The 20586-nt window shown below is 44.6% G+C and overlaps 1 protein-coding gene across 1 annotated transcript in view; it reads left to right on the top strand.

Annotated features, from left to right (window-relative positions):
• Positions 1 to 18439, top strand: part of GPC4 (glypican 4) — a 68698-nt gene extending 50259 nt beyond the window's left edge. Inside the window, exons 4-9 of the mRNA XM_059482710.1 lie at positions 5585 to 5750; positions 11501 to 11631; positions 11836 to 11982; positions 12382 to 12518; positions 14668 to 14843; positions 15677 to 18439. Of these exons, the coding sequence (XP_059338693.1) occupies positions 5585 to 5750; positions 11501 to 11631; positions 11836 to 11982; positions 12382 to 12518; positions 14668 to 14843; positions 15677 to 15888 (969 nt within the window). The 3' untranslated portion in view covers positions 15889 to 18439. The remainder of the gene's footprint in view (positions 1 to 5584; positions 5751 to 11500; positions 11632 to 11835; positions 11983 to 12381; positions 12519 to 14667; positions 14844 to 15676) is intronic.
• Positions 18440 to 20586: the final 2147 nt, after the last annotated feature.

Here is a 20586-nt window from a genome sequence, read left to right on the forward strand (position 1 = left end):
ATACCAAGCACTTCTCCACATCAAAGATGACCCTGAGAAGACCTGCCAAGAATGTGACTGCATCTGCCTCAGTTCCAGCCATCTGAGGGCCTGTGCTAGGCCTTCAAAGCATGCTGGAGCAGCAGTCAGCTCAGATTTAGGGCTGGGAGTGCCTGGGTAGGACTCTGGATTTGGAGTAGATGGTGTCATGCAGGAGTACTCCAGTCCACTGGCATGGATTTCGCTTTTTCTTTCTTTGCCCTGCACTGTGGTTCTGCTGCTATTTTTGAAAACAATGTGAAGGATAATTAGAGATGGTTTTGGTTGTAGATGCTGGGATAAATATCCCTGCTGCTGTAGTTATTAAAGCAAGCGGAACACTCCTCATGATCCAGGCAGGGAGAGGCTTGTTCCTGCAGAGAACAAGCTTGATGTAAAGGCCCTTTGGTCCCAAGGGCACCATTAACAGGAGATGCAGAGCCTCTGTAAGTGTTCAGAGGGAGAGGCATCCACCTGGCTGGCACCCTGAGGTCCCCCATGCCCCTCATGGGCTGGGGCTGCTGCTGGGGAGGACAAGCATGTGGATGTTAAACAGCAGCTCGAGTGCCTGGTGCTGTGGCTCTCAGGAGCTCTGCTTTTCCTCTTGGCACTGTCACTTGTGGAGTGGGGGGAGCACACTGTGAGCAGGGAACTGAGCAGAAATGTACTCTTGAACTTCTCCTCACACGAGATAACGCTGCAGCAGACGCTGCCATGGGTAGCAAGTGTTGAGACACAGAGTCATGCAGTTCCCAAGATTACTCCTAAATGTATTCCCTTATGCAAGACCTCAGGGGCCTTAATCTGTGGTTGAACCAGATGCTGTCTAAATTATTAATGTTCTAACACCAGGCCAGCAAAATTGGTTAAATGTGTAGTTAATTCCAAAACACTTTCATTGGAATATTTGGGGTGGGGAAGCAAAGCAGAAGCCTCCCAAGTGATGTTCTGCTTCACAGTGAGCTGAACGTCAGGACCAGTGTGTGCCAAGATGATGTTCTTGTGGGTTCTTGCACAACACTGAGAGAAGGAAAAAATGATGCAAGTAGGCTTGTGTTGGTCTCAAAATTGATGACAACTCACTTGATGACTGCTCACCTTAGAGCATCTCGCAGGCAGCTTCAGAGTATGCTTTTGAAATCATCTTTCCATGTCACTGGGAAGTTACTATTTCAGTCTTTTAGCCAGTATTGCTGTCATTTTTTCTTTTTTTTTTTTTCTTTTGGCAAATAAACACGGTATGAAACAAAAGTAATTTCATCACATTTATTTTCAAATTTTTGGATTTTTGTTTTCTGGCAGCTGTGCTGCTGGCATGGCAACTGTTGTTGTGCAAATGTGGAAAATAAGAAAGCCTGAGTTATCAATGTTATTATAAATAGTTATTAAAGCTGACAGGATTTTAAATGTTATTATTAACATTCTTAATGTTAACTTGAGGGTAGAATGAGAGAATTAATGTAGCCCTGGCTGTCTGACAGCTGTGGGAGCTCCCTGCAGGACTGTCCATGGTTGGAGTTCTGTCATCCTTCTTCAGCTATTCTTTGCCTTGGGAAGGAGTTGAAAAAGAATCTGGTTGCTTCTCTGAACTTTATCTGCTTGCACAGATCAGTTTATCTTGAGTTTTGGTGGTTTTGTGGTAGCCTGTGAATAAGGCATTGCACTCCTTAGGTGTGTACTTTAGTGGTGATGTTTCTACCAGAGGAATGCATGCAGCTGCAATTGCCAGCAAGTTGGAAAAGGCTAAGGGTGTAACAGTTTCCCTCATGTGAAACTCTGAACTGGGACGGGTATGACAAGGTACCAAGAAAAAACAGATTTTATTATGCCAAGAGCATGTCATTTTTACAGGAACATGATTTTACCTTTACCAGTCAATGTAAGTTGGGACGTTACCCCAACAAATGTGATATGAAATGTTTGCATTAAGCTCTGAGTTGTTTGCTTTTCACTTAATTTTTGTGAATTGTGTGCATATCTGTATTTTTAAGGAGCAAGTTTGATAGGAAGATTAGTGCCAAAACACATCTGTTAGCAGCTTTTAATCTTCACGTTTGACAAAGCGTATAGATATGGACAAATTGTAATTTACATGATGAAACCGCAGGGTGATGGATTGCTGCACTGGTGTGCAACGCCATGGAAAGGAAATAAATTTTACAAGATAAAAGGGAAGGGACCGGAGTGCATTTACTTCTATCAGAAGCTTTTACAGGGTATGTGCACTGCAGCTACTACTACCTGGGCTCAAATCTACCAGAGTAAATCCCCTCCAGCAAATAAAGCTTTCTTTGGTACTCTGCTTTATTAGAAAGGAGATTACTTGGTTTTGAGGGTCATTCTAGAGTACAGTTTGAATGAACTTGAGTTGCTTTCCAAGATAAACACAAGCACAGAACAAAGCATATCTGGGTTTACTGTTACATACAATGGCGTTTTAAGAGCTTGCACCTGGCGTGGCAGGGCCAACATTAAAAGCTTGTGAAGAATTGCCAGTGCAACATATGGCACACCCCCCTGACAGAGCCAGAGCTGGTCTGCACTGGGTACAGGCCCCGTGCCAGGGGTTAAGGTTCTCTTGCAGTGATACTCAAGCAGTTAAGCATTTATCACTGTTGTAAGGAGGTGCAATTGCTCATAGGCTTCCCCACAACTCTCTCTGTGAGTGATCTCTGATTGTGCCTTCCTGTTGCTTTTTGACATGATAAAACACCAATTCTAGACTGATGAATTTGCCCATTGTCTTCCTCTTTGCCTGCAACTGTATTGCACACTAACAGCTTCCCTGTGGGTTACATCCATTACTGGCAGGGCTCAGTTTGGCAGTCTGTGCAGGCTGGGGTTTGTCTTTTCCATCACCCCTTTGTGATCACGCTCTGCTCAGCTCCGTGCAGGACTCAAACCTATGCGGGGAAGGAAGCGAAACCTCGCTTGCTTTAAAATCTTCCTGTATCTTTGCTCAAAGGACCTGATCCAAGTGACCAATGCATATTGCCTGCTGTGGAATGCAGGAAAGCAGCTTCAGTTTCCCCTGCATCTGCTGGGATTCATAAAGATCAACCCCTATGGAATATCAAAGGGGGGATGCTGTGGGGCTGCACAGCATGTGGGATGAGGTGGGAACCTAAGTTGGGAAGGGGCCTCCTGGGTCATGGCTCTGTGGGGGGCTTTGTGCAGCATGCTGCCATGCAATCCCTTCCATAAAGCTGCAGCTTTCCACAATAGGGTTGGAGCATCCTCCTGCTCCTCATTCCAGTTCAAACTGCTCTAGCACCTGGCTCGTGCTGTCAACATTTTCCTAATTTTTCTTCCCAAGGAGGATGCAGAGCACTCCTTTGAGGGATAGCAATGCTAGAATGGCCAGGATCAACTGATAAGCCTCTGGACTTATCATGGAGGTCCTGTCACTCCCTGCTAAGTAACACAGGAAGGGATTTTTATCAGAGAAACAACTAAACTACTAAACTTGAGCGTCCTTCAGAGCTCTTGTCTCTGGGTGCGAGATGTTATTTAGTTCCCCCTGCCACTTTTTTGTTGTGCAAGGACTGCACCATCTGGATAGCAGATGATACCTTTACATTTGTCTGTTTCCAGTTTTCCAACTATAAATCATCTGATTTAGCTGGTTTCTGTTGCTTAAGCTCTTAGTATTTGATCCAGCTCTCCTTTAAAGCCATGCTGTCCCAATAGGGAGCCTTCTGCTGGGGCTCCTGCTCCCACTGTGCCTTCCAAATATATATATAGATATATATATGTATAAAATAAAGAATGTGTATATGCTCTGGAGCATCTGAATCAGATTCCACAGCCACCACAAACAGCTTTCTATATGGGTTCTCCTTTTCCTCAGCCATCCAGGCTCTTTGTGGACAAAAGAAGGGTGCAGTGCTGTCTGATGAACATTGCTGGCCAGCCAAAATCCAGTGCTGAGCTACACCAACTGCAGAAAACTGTCCTTCTGTCTCTAACCAGTTCACTTGCCTGCTGAAGAGAAACCATGGGTTTGAGTTGTCAGAAGCACAGCAGATCTTTATCTGTAATCTCTTTCCATAAGAAAAGAGGGTTTAAAATTTTGCTGATGTTACTAACAAAGCTAGCTTCATTATGTAATGCTTTTTTTTTTTTCTGGTTTGTTTTTGTTAAAATCTGTTGCCTCCTAGTTTCATGGGCTGTCAACAAGGTTTTGCACCAGAAGATTAGGTTTAGTTTCTCCATAGTCCTCGCACTGAGGTGGGCAATAGTAAGGTCCTCAGCATATGTGTGGTACCAGATCTTCCTCATGTGCATTCATCTCCACTTTGTCCTATTGTCCTCTGCTGTGAAGTTAGTTTCCAGACCTCCAGCACCTGAAGGCCATCCACATCTCCAGCTGTTTGTGTTGAGGGACTGTGCTTTTTCTCAGGGGTGTTGTGTCTCCTCCAGCACAGTCTTGGATCACAGCCTCTTTAGAGCACTTCCCTAAATGCCTTACAAGGAGTCTCAGGTACATTGTTTAAAACATCAGACACCACTTCTGCTTTGTCAGGGAATCTCTGATTCCATCTTAATTTTCTATTTTCATCTGTGGCTAGTTAACACTTAAACTTGCTCTTGAGGGAGCTTCTCTGTTCAACACTTTAGATGGACCCACCATGTGGTTGGGATGGAGCTAATGCTCCTTGGACTGGCTGGATGGAGATGGTTTCAATGAATGTTTTGAAGCTGGGCCAGAGGGTGAATCAAACATGAATGATCATGAGTCACTTTGGAAAACAGCCCTGCTGAGGGCTCAGGGGTGACGTGCCTGCTGCAGACAGCTCCACTCGCACGCCCAGCAGCTGCACCGAGGCTTTGAGGGTCCTTCCAGCTTGTCCTCAGCTGCAGGGTTGTAGCTGCCACCTCCTTGGGGTGTGGGGAATGGTGTTAGTGAGCGTGATGAGTGCTGAGTGTAAATGAACCTGGTATCTGTCATGTAAATGCTGTGTTGAGGGACTTGAATGTGATATAAAGGAGCTGGTCTCTGTGCTGCAGAGCCCTGCTGGGCGATTGTCCAGGAAGAGCCACAGCCCCGCTGAGGAGGAGGGCATGCTCCTGGTGGGTTTGGTGCAGGGATCATGTCAGACATCCCATCTTGACATCCCACTTTTTCCTGAAAAATCCCAGCATCATCATCTTCAGCATGTATTTGCAGCAGGGCTCAGAGAGTGCAGCTTTGTGTGACATCTTTTGACTTGGGTGCATTTTGCTGCCTTCCCTGAGCCAGAGTGCTGCCTATCCCCTTGGAGTGCCTGTTCTTGCAGCCCTGGGAGGGGTCCCACATCCTACAGGGTGTCCTACATGGTGCAAATAATGTTTTGCAGAGATGGGGGCTGTCTGTGTCCCCTGGAGTGACAGATACACCCGAGGAGGTGACCCGGACCCCTTCATCTGGAGCACATACGCAGGGACCAGACAATGATGCCTGACCCCACTGCATCTCTTCTGCGCAGCTCTGTCCCATGCACCTTGGGGTAAATGTGTGGGGTTTTTTTGCTTTAGTGACTGAGGCCTAATTTTCTTGTTCTTTTATCTTTTTTCTCTGGTAAAGGTGAACCCCACGCCGCAGGGAACGCGGGCGCTGCTGAAAATGATGTACTGCCCACACTGCCGGGGCCTGGTGTCAGTGAAGCCCTGCTACAACTACTGCTTCAATGTCATGAGAGGCTGCTTGGCCAACCAAGGGGACTTGGATGCCGAGTGGAATATCTTTATGGGTAAGGCAGTATGGGTTAAAACTGCACTGGTAGTGTGTCTCTCACCTGAATAGCATTGTGAGTGGCTGTGCTGAGCTGTAGGTTTTTCAGATATCTGTGATGAGTATCTTTTCCTTCCAGACTTCTGAGCACAGCACAACTTTTGCCATTCACATTAACCTCCAAATAAATGAGAATGTCGTGCCAGTGACTTTTGTTGCAGCAAGCTTTAGGAGGATGGAAGTGGCGTGGGCTTGTAGGCTCAGAATGTTTTTTCTTGCTGGATCAAGCATGTGTGTGCAAGCTGGTTTTTCTATGCTACTTACACCTTGTTGTCACCATACAGCTGGCCTTCCTGAAGTCAGTTTTCTCCTTCAGCAGCCTGGGAGTCTCCTTGCCAGCCATGAAGAGCTTTGGGAAAAGCTGTAGGCCGGGATTTTACACTAAAAAATTGAATGGGACATGTCTGAATCTGTTTTTAAACAGCTCATTTGGTGCTTGGCCACCATCCTTTTGCAATGTCAGCAGGTCTTGTATGAAACTGTGCTAGTGCTTTTGCCATCCTCTTCATCCTGTTTGTTATTTCTCTTCTGTGCTTACACACAGTATCTATCATTCAATACATAAAATTTAGACTGAAATGTTAAATTCTACCTTGGGTCAAGGCTTGTCAGAATTGGCAGTGCATCACATTTTGGGGCACAGGCAATAGATAATGTTAAATGTTTTCATTTGTGCTGCTTTTCTAGGAGGTTTGATTTATCTGTGATTGAGCATCCTTTGGGAGCAGTCGCTTCCCTCTAGTTAATGTGTGATGAAGTGCACATGTAAAGTATCTGCTGCTACTGAAAGGGCTATGGTGCTCTTCCATTCCACTCATGGAAAAAAAAGAAAGTTAGAAAGAAAATATTTCACTAAGTTGCAAGATTAAAAAAAAAAAAAAAAAAAGGAAATTGCTGCTAGCTGACATTTCAGGCTCCATTTATGTCTTATTTATGTCTTAGAACTTGTTTTCCTCTGTTTTGTGCACTGGATTTTCACTTTGCTGCCCATGTCAACTGAATGTGTGCAGGGTTATTTTCAGAGGGCATTTTTGTGTGTGTGTATTCCATATAGGGAGCTAAATGTGACACTAAGTTGGGTTTCCAAGTCATTCTCTGGGAGGCTGACACCCCAGCCCCCCAGTCCTCTCAGCCGTCTTTCTCATGAGAATATTAAGTATTTCAACTACAATTGTTGCTGAAATAGCTCAAAGCCAGGAGACTTGCAAACATCTAGTCCAAGCAGAAAAGAAGAATCCCATGAAAGGGAAGGGCATAATGCCAGAAAACAGACAAAAGCACAAGCAGCTAATTGCTGTAGGTGGTATGCAGCTAAAAACGAGCCTCGGGGGAAGCCGGCGAGCCCTGTCACACGAGACTGATCAGGGACTGCATACAATAATTAAGATTATTAAACAAGACAAAATAAATACATGTGATTCCAGGTTGGAAGCAAAGCTTGCTTCTTGCAGTGCTTCCTCCCCAAAGGGCTTCTTGCCCACTCATTACTTAAGTGTGGTGTTAAGCTTTGTTACATTTATTGGCAGTATTTGCTTGATTCCTGCATTCTTCGTTGATGGTTGCAGTGGAGTACAGATACAGAAAACTTAAGCTGTACTTTCTTTAGACAAGTTAATAAATGAGCAGGTGTTGGTTATGTTCCAGACTTTGGTTTCTCTCTCAGTTTGCCACTTGAGACAATTAAATTAAATATATCTGATGTTTAGGGCAGGGCATATGCCACAAATATCTTCTGTGTGTGGTTAAAGGTTTAAGTAATTAAAGAAATAACACCCAAAAAAATTTCCCCCAAACCATGTCACAAAATCCCCAAATCCCACCTCCATGGTCTCAATGAGATTTTGCCTTGTGGGTTTAAGTGTCAGGTTATGGTAATGATTTATTACGAGTCAAAAGCAGATTTTGAACCTATCAATTTAAAAATAGTTAAATCAGAGAACTTGTAGCAAGTGCTGCAAGTCTATATGAATGTGAAATGCTCATTTGTGTGTGCAAGTGGGTCTATAAGTAAGTCAATTATGTAAAGCTGGGATGTAAAGTTTGTAGGTTTTTTGAGACAAGAAGACTTTGTAATTCCTTATTTCTCCAAAGTACCATTTAAAGCTGAGGAGTATGAAATAATGACCGAATTGTACTCTTTTCTCCCCTTTAACTATCTAAATTATTTCTCCCTCTATTCCTGACACAATTGTACACCAATTAGACAGGGGTATACTTTGTTTCAAACAGGCTGTTGGGGGGTTGGAGCCTTCCTGAATGAACAGTGTTAATCTCCAGTGCCTTTTCATGATTTTTTTTTTCTCCACAAAGGTTTACTCTGCTCAAAGATGTCGAATTCAGGCTCCATATACATATCTGGAGTACTACTTTGTGTGCAAAGAATTTTTCCCCCACCCTGCTAAAAAAAAAAGATTGTTGTTAATGAATGGTCAAGGTCTTCCCCCTCCTTCCTTCCCCTTTTAAATCAGATCTTGGGGTTAAGACTGAAAACTGCCTTTTGTTCTTCAAGTCAGACAGTGAGGCTGAAGATGTGGGTTTCTGATTATTGGTGGCACAATGAGAAAGAATTGCTTTCCTTCATGAGAGCGAGGTGCTTTGTTGCCAGGGATTGTCTCAATGCCAGTAGCAAGGACAAATGTATGCAAGAGGAAAAGGGTCTTTAAGGGATGGTGCTAGATGGTGTGTCTTGGTTGGTTTTTTTTTTCACCTAAATCCACTTCTATCTTCCCATCACAGGGAGGAGAGACAATCTTTTTCGTGCTGTGTGTTTGTAATACACGGCTGGGATACATTTTTCTCTCTGCCAGAGTTGGGGATTTTGGTGAAGCAAAGCTGAGCCATCTCACCGTGGCTTATAAATATCATTTACTTTGCACGAGAGCTGGGGCAAATAATTGTTATTTGTAATCAACCCCTGTCTGCTCCCCATAATGGAGAATCTTTTTCTGCGAGCTGGGTTGCTCGGAAGGTTGGCTCCTGGGGCTGGGGCAGGAGCTCCCCTCCTGCGGGCAGCGGTGCTGGCGGTGCCCTGAACCGCAGCCAGCCTTGGCAACGTCACTGGGGGCTGCACAGGGAACCACTGCTGGCCACCACTGCTCTGGGGACACCAGCCCGCTCCTGCTGGGAGGTAAAAGTTTGCAGGATGCCTCCAAAATCAAAACTGTGGATGAGGCAGAGCCCCCCCACTCTCAGCCCTTGCTCCTCCCCACCCCTTTCTAATGAAAGTTTATTTCGTTTAGTGTTCCTTGCCAGTATCAATCCCAACTCCAATTACTCCTTTCCTTATCTTTTCTCGCCAGCTTTGGCAGCTCTGCTGGAGGCCGAATGCATTTTCTCTCTGGGCAGTCAAAGCAGAGGCTGCATTCCTGGGCTGTGATACATGGAACGCCATGGCACCCCTGCTAACAAAGGGCCCAATTCGCTCTACATTCCCATGGTCTTGTGGATGGCCTGCCCGGCTCAAAGTTTACAAAGATGCCAAACAGCCAGAAGAATTGGGGTTTATGTTTCCTTTCAGTCTTTCACAAACACTTTATTGATCTGTGGCCTTTCCTGGCCACTCAGAGAATTAAGTAGTTACAAAATGGAATGATTTTTCTTTTTCTTCTTTTTTTTTTTTAAACTATGCATTTTGTGGGTTTTATTATCTGTCTACTCATAATATTTTTATTTGAAATGAGCGGCTTCCTGCACACTGCACTGGGATGTTCTTTAGGCGCGTGAAAAACCCCAAAAGCTTTGACAATGATGAACACATTTAAGTTGTGCTCCACTTGTTTACAAAAGTCTCCATTTGGTAGCACATCAAAAGCATTTTTCTCTCCTCCGGCACAATGGTATATTCATGCTAGCAGTCATTACTCAGAGATTTGAAGCATCACTTTATTGGAACCCACCACAATACAGTCTAAGACTCTTTGTTTCATTTGTTATTACCGTCTCCTTCTTTTTTCCTTTTTTTTTTCCTTTTTATTTTCTTTTTTTTTTCTTTCTTTTTTTTTTAATGCATTTTGTTCAGACCTGTTTGTAGTCCCTGATGGTGAAATTCCAGGCATGCCCTGCAAGAGCTCTGTCACTGATGCTGGTGGTGTGTGCCTGCAGAGTGAGGGCCTTTCCTGGGGCCACCAGCTCCTCTAGAGCTCACTCCCTAAACACCCACACCTTGGTGGAGCTGTGTGAGTGAGAGGGGCTTAATTGAATGATAGTCCTTTAACTAACACCCAGTAAATCTTTGGAATATTGTGTTTTCTTTAAAAAGTGGATTTACAGGCTAGGAAGTCATCTGCAATTCATATTGCGTGTTCTCGTGTTGGATTATTATTATTATAATTGTTGTGTTTTGTTGTAGTTTGTAATAATAATGATAATAACTTTACATACTCAAATAGCTTTGTTTTATATTTTTCATCTTTTTTTAAGGTAATTTATTTAACATGACTTGGGCAGTCAGGCAGAGCTATTAATAAATTGTTTAGTATGTAGAGTTTCTTTATAGGGATTTAACAGATAGCCAGAGCCCACAGAAGTTTTCTGTTAGTGCAAAGTACCTTCTGCACTGAGGAGGAGGATGAATGTCATGAGCAAGATGAATAGACTGAGTGTGGAACGCCCATTTCTCATTAATGGAAGGAACCAGGCATATCTTAGGAGCAGGGAGGAGCTCCTTGGGGCCAGAGGGGCTGTTCTGTCCTTGTCACTCAGGCTAGGAAAAATTGAGGAATTAATGCAACTGGAAAAAGATGAGTTTGTGGCAGAGCATCGTGAAGTGATGCAGGAGAAGAGACCAGAAAATGTTTTGGGTTTGAGGGACTGCAGTGAAAGCTAACAGTAAATTAAGGTTGTGATGGGTGAAAAGAGACAAGAGCTCAGTGCCAGGTGTACTCCTGGAGACACCTTGAAGGGGAGAACCAGAGAGAGGGCTTAAATGCAGTGCAGGGGGAAAGCCTTAATGGCTGTAATAATTTCCCAGAGGAAGTAGTGGAGGGTCCAGTAACTGCTGTGTTTAATGATGCATTTGATGAGGACGTGCAGGTCGGCACAGGAGGAGTGACCTGGTGTTGGCTCAGAGACTTTCCATCTCCCCTTGCTTAGAGATGTGCCAAATACATCATGAGTGCACAGCATTCACCCTGCTCACACAGACTCCCTCCCTTGTGCAAATTGTCCATGTAGTGCTAGGAGTTGCAATCCCTTGACTTCCCCAGGCAGGAAAAAGCCTGTAGCTCTCCAAAAGGGAAAGATGGTATCAAGGATTATCTTGGACCCTTGCATGTTGGTGCCTTGTGCTCAAGACCAGCATGAGGAAGCTGATGGCTTTGAAAGAAGTCTTGAAAAACAAATGACACAAGGCAACCTTTAATAAACCAGCATGGAGAGGAGAGTGTTAGTAATGCTTGTTCTGATGGGAGGAGCTGATTATAGGCTGCTGTTGGCAGGCTGTGATGGCTTTTGATGTTCATGAGCCTGTGGTTTGGTGCTGGCAGCCTCTCAGAGCCTGGTGAAGGTGTAGGCTCTGGGAACTGAGCAGAATGTTTCCTGGATATGTGCGCTGGTCAGAGGTGACACTGCAGTGGTCAGTGTTCATGTGCTCCAGCTGTTACCCTTCTTAACTCTTATTCTTGAAGCTCCTCCATTAAAAACCTTTGTTTTTCTGTCTGTGTGGTAGATCCTCCTCCATTACAAACCTTTGGTTTTCTCTCTCTGTGTTAGATTCGATGCTGCTGGTAGCAGAGAGGCTGGAGGGCCCTTTCAACATTGAGTCTGTCATGGACCCCATTGATGTGAAAATTTCAGATGCGATCATGAACATGCAGGAGAACAGCATGCAGGTGTCTCAGAAGGTAAATGGGCCAAGAGGACACTTGGAATTTTTTTTATTTAATGTGTTTTATTTCCCTATTCTTGTCAATATGTTTTTTCTTGGATGCCTTTTCAAGTGTATATAAAGCTAATGTGTTATTTTGGGCGGGGGCTGCTTTAGAGCCTGGGAAAGGGAGGCTCTTGTGACCTCTTAGTTCATAAAATCCTTTCCTTCTCTCACACAGGTTTTCCAGGGATGTGGCCAGCCAAAGACACTTGCCCAAGGCCGGACTGCTCGCTCTGTCTCTGAAGGTGGTTTCACTGCTCGTTTCCGACCCTACAACCCCGAGGAGCGACCCACAACCGCTGCTGGCACGAGCCTGGACCGACTGGTGAGTGCCTGCTCCTGCTGGTGCCACACAGGGGCTCCATTCTCGGGTACTGCAGTGTGTAATTCACCATTTTTAATTGATAGGCTTTCTTAATATTCCTTGGCTGTCTTAAAACTCTCTGAGGGGTGTAATCTGCCCATAGCTCTAGACATTAATTACCTCAGCGCTTCTATGTCAGAGAAGTGCCTGTGTTAAAAGCTTGGCTTATGAATAATATGTGTTTGAGGAGCAGTGTTTAATTTTGTATTAAAAAAGTAAATCAACCATCAAAACTCACAGCCTGAAGATCTGGCCTGTACATGTCTGTTGTGATGAAAAAAACCTTCTCAACTTCACTTTTACTGAGCGTTTGGTATTCTGGATTATGTCTTGTGTTCCTTTTTTTATTTTATTTAATAGGTTACTGATGTGAAAGAGAAGCTGAAACAAGCCAAAAAATTTTGGTCATCTCTCCCTGGCAACATTTGCAATGATGAAGAGATGTCTGTAGGCACTGTCAATGAGAATGAATGCTGGAATGGAAGCGCCAAGAGCAGGTTTGGTGATGCTGCCGCCCCTGGTTAACCCTTTCCCTCTCACCCCAGACTTTCCCTGTGTCCTGATCCCTCTCCCTGAGCCCTTTTCTCCTACAGGAGGGATCCCAGCTTGCCCAAGACAGGCTGCTGCCATTATCCCTTTTGTTTTTGTAGATGGGAAAGTTGGAATGTAGCACCAAAGTTACAAGCTCTACATGGGGGTTTCTTTTAGAGGAGAGTGTGGATACCCAAATAGATCATCTCTCCTTGGACTGAAGCCCCTTACTAGTTGTTCATGGAACTGGGGAGATCTGTACAAAATCTGTATCCCAGCCACAGAGCAGAGGTGCTGTGTTGTCTGACTGTGCTGTTGCCCCAGTGCCCCCAGTTGGTGTTTGCACCAGGAACTGGTTTCTTTGTTGAGCAAGGGCAGGGGTGATGGAGGGTGGAGACCTTCTCCACTGCTGAGGTCAGTGGCACAAGGGGGCCAGTGGTTTCATTCACACTTTCTATGGAAAAAAGAGTTACAAAGCTCTTTTTTTTTTTTTTTTGCTTGTAAGGAAGAAATTGCCAACACATGAGTAAGCCAGCGTTTTTTTGTCATATGGTTTATGTAACTGTTTAATTTTTATTTTGGAAATAAAAGTTTCTTCTTTTTTTTCTGTTTGCTTACTGAGGAAATAAGCACAATCCAAGATGTTCCATTAAAAAAAAGGCAAAAAAGCAGTTGTCTGGGGTTTTCCAGCAGTTTTTCTAAGTAAAAGCAGGTTCTGCCCTTGATAGTTTTGGGACACAGCACTAAGCCAGGCCTCATAACTTTTGCACTGTTTTGTGTGTGCCTAAAACTCTGCCATACTTTGCTAGGGCAATGTTTTGGGTGTATGTGACAAGAAGTGGTTCTGCCTCCTGAAATCTTGTTTATCAGCAGCCTCTATGGGCTTTTCATAGCAGATATCCCCAGTGTGTGCAGGGGCACCAGTATTGAGGGGAGATGGAGATTTGGCAGGACTTGGCAAGGAGACGGGGCAGGCTGGATATCCTGTGTGGGTTGAGCAAGATAATTTGCTTTACTATTTTCTCCTTGACTCCAATAAGGCAGAAGTTTGGTAGTCTTCCACACTTTGATCTCAGACTTCTTTGAAACATATAATATTGATGACAAATAATAACAAAACTGTCACCACCACTTATCATTGTCATTGTCACTCCCATACGTAGGACAGGGTTTGAGCATGCTTTTCAGAGTATGATAACATCCTGGTGTCCAGGATCAGTAGACTGTGCTAAAGGCTTTTCTCTCTCTTGTGAGAGAGAAAACATCACAACTAAGTAATGTTTTCTTCTGTTGAACTGATCTTTCTAGCAAGTCAGGGAATTGGAGGAAAGGGCAATGTCCTATCCCTGCTGTATAAGATGAGACTCCAAATACCTGTGTCAGGAAATGCATTCTGTTGGGTTTTGTTGCTCAGTCTCTCTTTTAAACCAGGAGTTTGTACAAGTGTTCAGACCTGAGCATGTACACCTTCTGGACCTGAGCATCTTGGCTCTCCCCTTCTCTGATGAATGGGGCTGCAGGATCTAATCTTCAGCATCACAGATGTTTCTCCTGCTGGGGTTATTAGGGAAATTGCATCTCATGTCTGCATGGTGAAAAGTACACATTTAATATCCGAGCTTGATGGTTAAGGTCCATTACTTAAAGTCAGAATGACACTCTTACCTCCAACAGTTACTCTAGGTTTCCGTGGGATAACTATGGTCTTTAAGGTTGTGTTCCCAAAAGTGTCATCTCACTGGCATCAAGGCATCTCAGCACCTTGTATTGCTCTGCAGCCTGCAGGGAGCTGATTTATGCTGTTGAAAGCCATTATTAATATAAATCCCAGATCTTCCTTTCCTTTTCAAGTTGGGGAGAAAATTGTCATTCCCCTGCCCATGTGGCACAGTGTAAATGAAAACAGTGCTTCATTCCACATGCTGCCGAGATTGCAGGGAGGGGAGATGGGGCAAGAAGGGCTGTGTGAAGTGTAGCATGTGCAAGGATGCTGTTGGGCTCAGAATGTCACCCCGACTGAAAGCGGGGGTGGCACTGCAGAGTTCCCATGGTGTCATCGGGACCTTGCCATGCTGCACCTCTGGTATCAACAGGAATGGTTTCTTTTCTTTTCAGGTACGACTTTGCAGTGACTGGAAATGGTTTAGCAAGTCAGGTGAATAACCCAGAGGTTGAGGTGGACATTACCAAGCCAGACATGGTGATTCGCCGGCAGATCATGGCCCTGCGGGTGATGACCAACAAGCTGAAGAATGCCTACAGCGGCAACGACGTCGACTTCATTGACATAAGTATGTTTGCTCTCGTTTGCCTTTTGCTTTCTTCCTTCCCTTTTAATTGGATTTCATGCTAGCACGGGTAGCTGGTTAAGCTTCAGCTGTGGGTAAGCGTGTTAGTGAGGAGGGTGGAAACTGGACTCACTGACAGGCTGTGTGAGGAGGGGTACTCCCACAATGCCATAGAGTGGTTTGGGTTAGAAAGGGCCTTTAAAGGTCATCACTGCATCACCCTGCAATGAGCTGGGACATCATCTACTACATCAGGCTGCTCAGAGCCCCATCCAACCACAGCCTGACCTTGAGTCTTTCCAGAGATGGGGAACCTACCACCTCTCTGAGCAGCCTGTGCCACAGCATTTCACCACCCTCATCACAAAAGCATTTCTTCCTTATATCAAATCTAAATCTACTTTATTTTAGTTTAAAACCATTACCCCTTGTCTTAATGCAACAATCCCAGCCCTCTAAGTCTGTCCTCATAGAAAAGGTGTTCCAGCCTCTAAGTATTTCTGTGTCTTCCTCTGGAAGACCCTTTCTATGCTGGAGTTCCCAGAGCTGGATGCAGAACTCCATGTGGGATCTCATGAGTGGAGTAAAGGGGGTGAATCCCCTCCTTGACCTGCTGCTCACAGTGCTTTGGGTGCAGCCCAGGATGTGATTGACTTTCTAGGCTGCACCCATTGCCCAGCCTAGATGACTGCACACAAAAATCACATTAACCAGGCGACCCACACTTACCTCTCATGAACACCAGAACTGCCACACTTTCCTTTTGCCCCTGCTGCCTTGTGCAGGCAGCACAGCAGCACAGCAGAAGAGCTCAGCAGGTGTGTTTGTTTCCCCAGGTGAGGAGAGCAGCGGCGAGGAGAGCGGCAGCGGCTGCGAGCTCCAGCAGTGCTCCCCCGAGTTCGAGTTCAACGCCACCGAGGTCACCGGCAGCTCCAACAAGAGCGACAAGACCGTGAACACTTCTGCTGCTGCCACCAGAAGTGGTCTATCACAAGCAGCCTTGCTCCTTAGCCTTTTGTTCTTGGCCATGCAAAGACAATGGAGATAATTGTGCAGCACAGGGGGAGGGGAAAAGACTTTTATTATCAAAGGTAGAAGGCACCTGCTTTCACTTTTATACCATCTAGAGACTTTGCTTTTTAAGTTAATGGACAACAGTGTACAGTTTTTACTATGTTGCCACTGGTTTTAAGATACTGATTTATTTTTTTTTCCCTTGCTATCCTGGGAATAACAGGAATGGGAAGTACCAGTCTATCCTGTTCACCAAGAATCCATGTTAGAGGTGGATAACAAAAATGTATATACAAGCCTGTAGTTAGCTCTGCATTTGTGTCTTTATCACTTTTTTTTTTTCTTTTACTGTATTTCTTACGAAAACAAAAACCCCAGGGTCTTCTCTTGGCCTGTAACAAGTATGTGTTTCTGAAATGAGAAATATCTGTACAGAAGCAGGTTTTATTTATCATGTTATCTTATGAGGAAAAAATAATTGCCCAACAAGCAGAAAATGTTTCATGTAGTTAACTTCCCATTTATCCACATTATGTTAGTTGCCTTATCTGGAGAGAAGTGGAAGTCATTTGTCTTTATTATGCGGTAAAACGGAAGGTGAAGGCAGAACTGGTCATCGTGCCAAGGGCCCCGTTTGCTTAGGGCATCCATGCCAGGAGCAGGTTGTGCTTGCTTTGCAGGAGGTTTGGTTCAATTGGAAGGGACTACAGAGAATTCCCATTCTGCAGACGCTGAGAAGAGCTGTCCTTTGCTCCCCGGGATCCTTGCAATCAGCTGTAACTCCTGTGGGTCAGTTCCCAACGTGCATCCCCGAGGGAATGAGGCATTAAACTTGTTCAGTTGGAAACAGCTTGTGGTCTCACAGCTCCAAATGCCAACATGTGTCTTGTCTGCACGTTTGTTAGCTGAATGCTGGATTGATTGTTTAACGCTCTCAGTTCTGGTTCCAAGGAATCCTGTGTGGGAGGGCAGGTGGGGAGGCGTTGGGTTTGTTTTTGCAAGAGTTCTGTTTCCTCTGTCATGGGGGCAAAAGAGAAGGAGCAGGCACTGTTGCAGGTACATGGAGGCAGGAGCTGGCAGGGCTGAAGATGCCTCATTTTGGGTGTGTTTGGTCTCCTGGGATCTGATGCCCAGCACCTCTGGCTTTTCAGCACTACCTGAGACACCTTCCTCTCTCTCCTTGTGCTGTTGGAGTTGGAACAATGTTGTGGTGAACAGCAACTCACGAATAAAAGAAATGTATATTTTTAAGAAAAGAGATGAAATAATTTTTAAAAGAGTTTAGCAAAAGCAACGTCTTTGGATAGACTCAAAAGTTATTCTGCACGTCTCTTCCTGCTTTGGATAGCCTTTAGGTCTGGCTGGATGCCTGGATCTGGGCAGGAAAGCAATTCTGAGAGAAAAGGTTTGCTCTATTCCACCTTTGTGTCATAAAGGATAATTTTCTATTTTTATATTGAAGCATTAATTACTTGTTAGCTCAGGGTCAGCATTATACTCAACTTTATTTTCACACCAAATTTCTGCAAAGCTATAAAGACAAAGTATTCTTGGCTGGTATAAATAATCCTGGAGGCTTAATTTTACTAGAAGTAGCCAGTTATTTATTAAAACATGATGTTAGTAGAGTTAGGGATATGCTGGTTAGATTATTTTTCTTTAGAAAATAAATCATGGAACCATAAAATTGAAAAAATTATAAATTTATGTGTGGGAAAAAATGGATTGTAAATAGCTAAGTTGCCTTGCGAGGAATTGGAAAATGTGCTGATACTTAGAAACTACCTCAGTTCTGAGGAATTTCCTTTCTAGCTTTGAGTGCTATTGCTTTTACTTGGTAGAAGTGAATCTGGTCTCCAATATGTAGCTGAAAGAGTTATCCCTATAGACCTTGTTAGATTGTTTTTAATTTAGAGGGTTGAACTACATCCAGCTGTTTTCTTTCAGCAAAGTTCCCTAACAAAGAGAATTTCTGAATTAAATATTGCTGATGGTTTCCATGACTTTTCCTGATTTGTTTGGTTTCATGGCATTTTCTGATTGCCCTTTAATTATTTAAATGGTTCTAGCCATTTGAATTTTAATCCTGAAATAAACAAACCTTAGATGCACTACCATTGTAAATATATCGCAGTAGGGTCTGACTGGATAACCCTTCTGGCTCATACCCAGCTGGCAGGCCAGCAGAGTTAAATGAAGAAAAAAAAAAAAAAATAAAACTTCTCCAGAGCTCTGAGATTGGTGGAACAAAAGCCCTTATGTTCGGAGCTGCTGCCTGCTCCAGCATCTCCCTTCTTGGCCTAAGTGTTCATATGTAAGAAAGTTGCTTGTAAATTCTCCTGGTTTTGAGCATTTCTGCTCAGAAAACAAAAACACTTCTGAATGTATATTTATCATTTTACAACTAATTGCTCACTAATTATTATTCCTTAGTTTGGTACAAGCCACCAATGCAGAGACCTCCTATCAGTTTTAAGTGTCCAGTTGATTTTGTTAATAGCACAAGAGACTTCCAGTATATAAAGGACAGATTTGTCACCTGGGGCTGCAGGAAACGAGTAAACATCAATGTAGGATGATCAAAAGTTGTGTTCCTGCTTTTATTTTGTGTTTGTGTGTGAAGTTGGCTCTCTGACATGAGCCTGTAAACTAAACCATACGGGTAGGGATGAGACATGCTGCTCACTTCAGGGAAGGCATGTGCTCCCCTCTTGCAGATTTTTTTTTTTTTTCCATATATAATCAGTGCCATTATGAGCATGATTTAAAGAAAAATTTCCATGTATAGAATTAATTATTAAAGTTAATGGAGCCGGGAAGTGCACTTCAAATGCAAAATGAAGCAGAAAGGTGGTGTCCTTGGCAGCGTGGGAGGTGCCATCTCCCAAAGCACTGGAATGAAAAGATCCAGCTCTTAATAGGAGCTGTTTTAACAGCTCAGTGCCTGTCCTGAAATGGCTTCACAGGTGACACATGGAGGGGGGGAAAAGGAGAGCATGTAATGGGACTGTGATCAGAGTTTCTCATTTTGTGTTGTGTTGGTGCCCCCCAAGTCAGGACAAATGGCCAGAGCAACAAGAGGAGTCTCCACCCTCCAGGGCACGGTCCTGCTCTTCTCCTGGCTGAGCCAAGCTGGGTTTGTCCTCACAGGCAAGGTGAGGTATTCATTCTGGAGAGTGCAACCTCTCAGAACAGTGGTCATTTCTTGGACAGATGGTGCTATTGTTCCCATCACCATCCTGTAATTGCTGTGATGTCTGGCTGGACCAGGCCAGCCCTCTGGTTTGGTCCTGGCTCCTTCCTCATCGTAGCATCTGGTGTTGGGAACCTCAGAGCATGGCACATAAAAATCCCTTCTATCTGTTTGGATGCTTTTACTTACCATGTGTCCTACAGTAGTTGCCAGCCCTGTTTGTCACCTTTGTCACAATGTCACTCTCCTCCCTCCTGTGTGCAGCCCACGTAACCAGATCAGCAGCTGCTTCTTGTGCCCCTCACTTGCCAGCACAAAACCACAGCATTTTCTCCTGTCCCTGGGGGAGCCCATGCCACTGACACATCCCCACAGCCTGGAGGGGCAGACACCCAGGTCTGGCCAGTGCAGACAAGCCTGGAGCATCCTGGAGACCCTGAGAGCCAAAGACTGGGGGGTGTGTGTAAGCTGGTGGGCATTGCTGCTGCAGGATATCAGAGCCTGGATAAATCCATATGTTTATTGGAGGAAAACTTGTGCTTTTGGGGTTTTTTTAATGCTGATGGCTTTCTTTTTCTATGTAAGCTCAACTGGGATAACTGCAGTGTCTCTGCCAGATGTGATGGCCAGGGGACACCTGCCTGCAGTGGTTCATAAGCCAGCACTGCAGCTGTGGCCAGGCTATAGTAGGAGTATTGCCTGACCTCTGCTGCTTCTCTTCCTCAGAATGTTCTCTGGGACTGGTGGTAATTTAAAAATAAATGTAAAATGTGTAGAATGGGGTGAAAATTGATGCAGAAACACTGCAATCCTGATCCCAAATGGTGAAGTGTTCTGTGCTTCTTGGCATCTCTCAAATTGCTGGGATTTAATCGTTTAAGATAGTTGGAAGGCTCAGGTTGGTTAGAGATGATGCAAAAGTGGTGGTTTTAGACCACCTGAGTGTAAACTAACCCTAGTAATTTCTTGATAATGCTGTTTCAGGAATCAGATTTTCTGGGTTTGGTTTGCTTTTCTTGTTGCTTAATCCTCTGCTGTGGTTTATTTGATTGCTTGTAGCAGTGTAAATTGCCTGGGAAGACACGGCTCTTTATGGGCTTGCTGTAATGCTAGGTTAAGTGTGCTCAAATTGCTGTAATTTGTATCTAATGGATTACATGGATTGAGAGCCCTTTTATAACTGTTGGAGCAAGGAGGGGAGCCAGCCCTGGAGGAAGGGGAGGCATCCTGGGCACGGCCAGTCCCTTTGTCCCTCTGCTCTGGGAGAACTGTCCCTTCCTGATCCCAGGGGCTGGACAGCCTGGCACAGCTGAGCACCCAGCTGGGTGCAGGAGGAGCAGCAGCTGTGGCCAAGAGGCTTTTGCTGAACCCAGACTGTTTTGGGGGATGCTGATGGTGTGGTGTTGCCTTCCTCTGTTACTATCCCTGTGCTGTTGGGTGGGTAACTGCTGGAGATGTTTTTCCTCCCTGGATCTGCTCTGCCTTGACCAAAAGGAGATCCTTTTGTCTTTTAGCTTGCTCACTGCAATTTGGCCCCGT

The sequence above is a fragment of the Ammospiza nelsoni genome, chromosome 15, assembly GCF_027579445.1.
Source record: "Ammospiza nelsoni isolate bAmmNel1 chromosome 15, bAmmNel1.pri, whole genome shotgun sequence".
Classification (NCBI taxonomy): Eukaryota; Metazoa; Chordata; class Aves; order Passeriformes; family Passerellidae; genus Ammospiza; species Ammospiza nelsoni.